Source organism: Hippocampus comes, unplaced genomic scaffold, assembly GCF_001891065.2.
Source record: "Hippocampus comes isolate QL1 unplaced genomic scaffold, H_comes_QL1_v1.1 C16799412, whole genome shotgun sequence".
NCBI lineage: Eukaryota > Metazoa > Chordata > Actinopteri > Syngnathiformes > Syngnathidae > Hippocampus > Hippocampus comes.
Window position 1 is genome coordinate 1 of NW_017839152.1, and position 886 is coordinate 886.

The 886-nt window shown below is 58.7% G+C and overlaps 1 protein-coding gene across 1 annotated transcript; it reads right to left on the reverse strand.

Moving 5' to 3' along the window:
• Nucleotides 1–7: 7 nt before the first annotated feature.
• LOC109509182 (gastrula zinc finger protein XlCGF57.1-like) lies at nt 8–886 on the reverse strand (the record flags this gene model as incomplete). Its single annotated transcript, XM_019859069.1, has 2 exons — nt 812–886; nt 8–693 (listed from the first exon to the last, which is right to left on the reverse strand). A coding segment is annotated over exon 2 (649 nt), but the record flags the coding sequence as incomplete, so codon positions are not given.

Consider the following 886-nt stretch of genomic DNA (forward strand, 5'->3'; position numbering starts at 1 on the left):
CAGCGGCCGCACACCTCGCAGCTGAAGGGTTTCTCCCCCGTGTGCGTCCTCATGTGCGTCTTCAGGTGCGCCTTGGTGAAGAAGCGTTTGGCGCAGACGGTACAGCTGAAGGGCTTGTCGGCAAAGTGGCGCTTCATGTGGATCTTCAAGTACTGCTTGAGTGTGAAGGTCTCGCCGCAGACGGTGCAGCCGAAGGGCTTCTGGCCCGAGTGCGTCTCCACGTGCGTCTTCATGTCGGACTTGGTGGAGAAGCTTTTGGAGCACACCGCGCAGCTGAAGGGTTTCTCTCCGGTGTGCGTGCGCATGTGGCGCTTCAGCGTCCCCTTCAGGCTGAAGGTTTTGCCGCATTCGGCGCAGATGAACTGCGCGTTGTCGGCGGGCTGCGTCGGGTCACCTCTGGGGGTCTTGGGTGTCGGGTCCGCCTCGGAGGAGTGCGGCGCGGGCGCGGCCGCTTGCGATGATGCGCTGCAGTGCTCGCCGTCGCCGTGCGCTTCCAAATCGGCTTTGGCGGCGAATGCTTTGGAGCAAGCCGAGCAAGCGAACGGTTTATCCAGAGAGTGCGTCCTCATGTGAATCATCAAGTATTTCTTCACAGGGAATTTTTTTGCGCAGATGTCGCAGTTGAAGGGCTTCTCGCCCGTGTGTTTGGCCTGCATGTGCACCTTCAAATCGGACTTCCTGGTGAAGCTCTTGCTGCAAAACGAACACACAAACGGTTTCTCCCCGCTGTGTGTTCTCAGGTGTCTGTTCAAATTCCCCCTCTGGACAAACGTTTTGCCGCATTCTGTGCAGATTAACAGGTCGTTGTCACCTTTCGGGTCCGATGGCTCTTTGGCGTCGTCACTGAGTTCGGTGTCGGAAGAGGCGGAGATGTCGTCGTCCACGT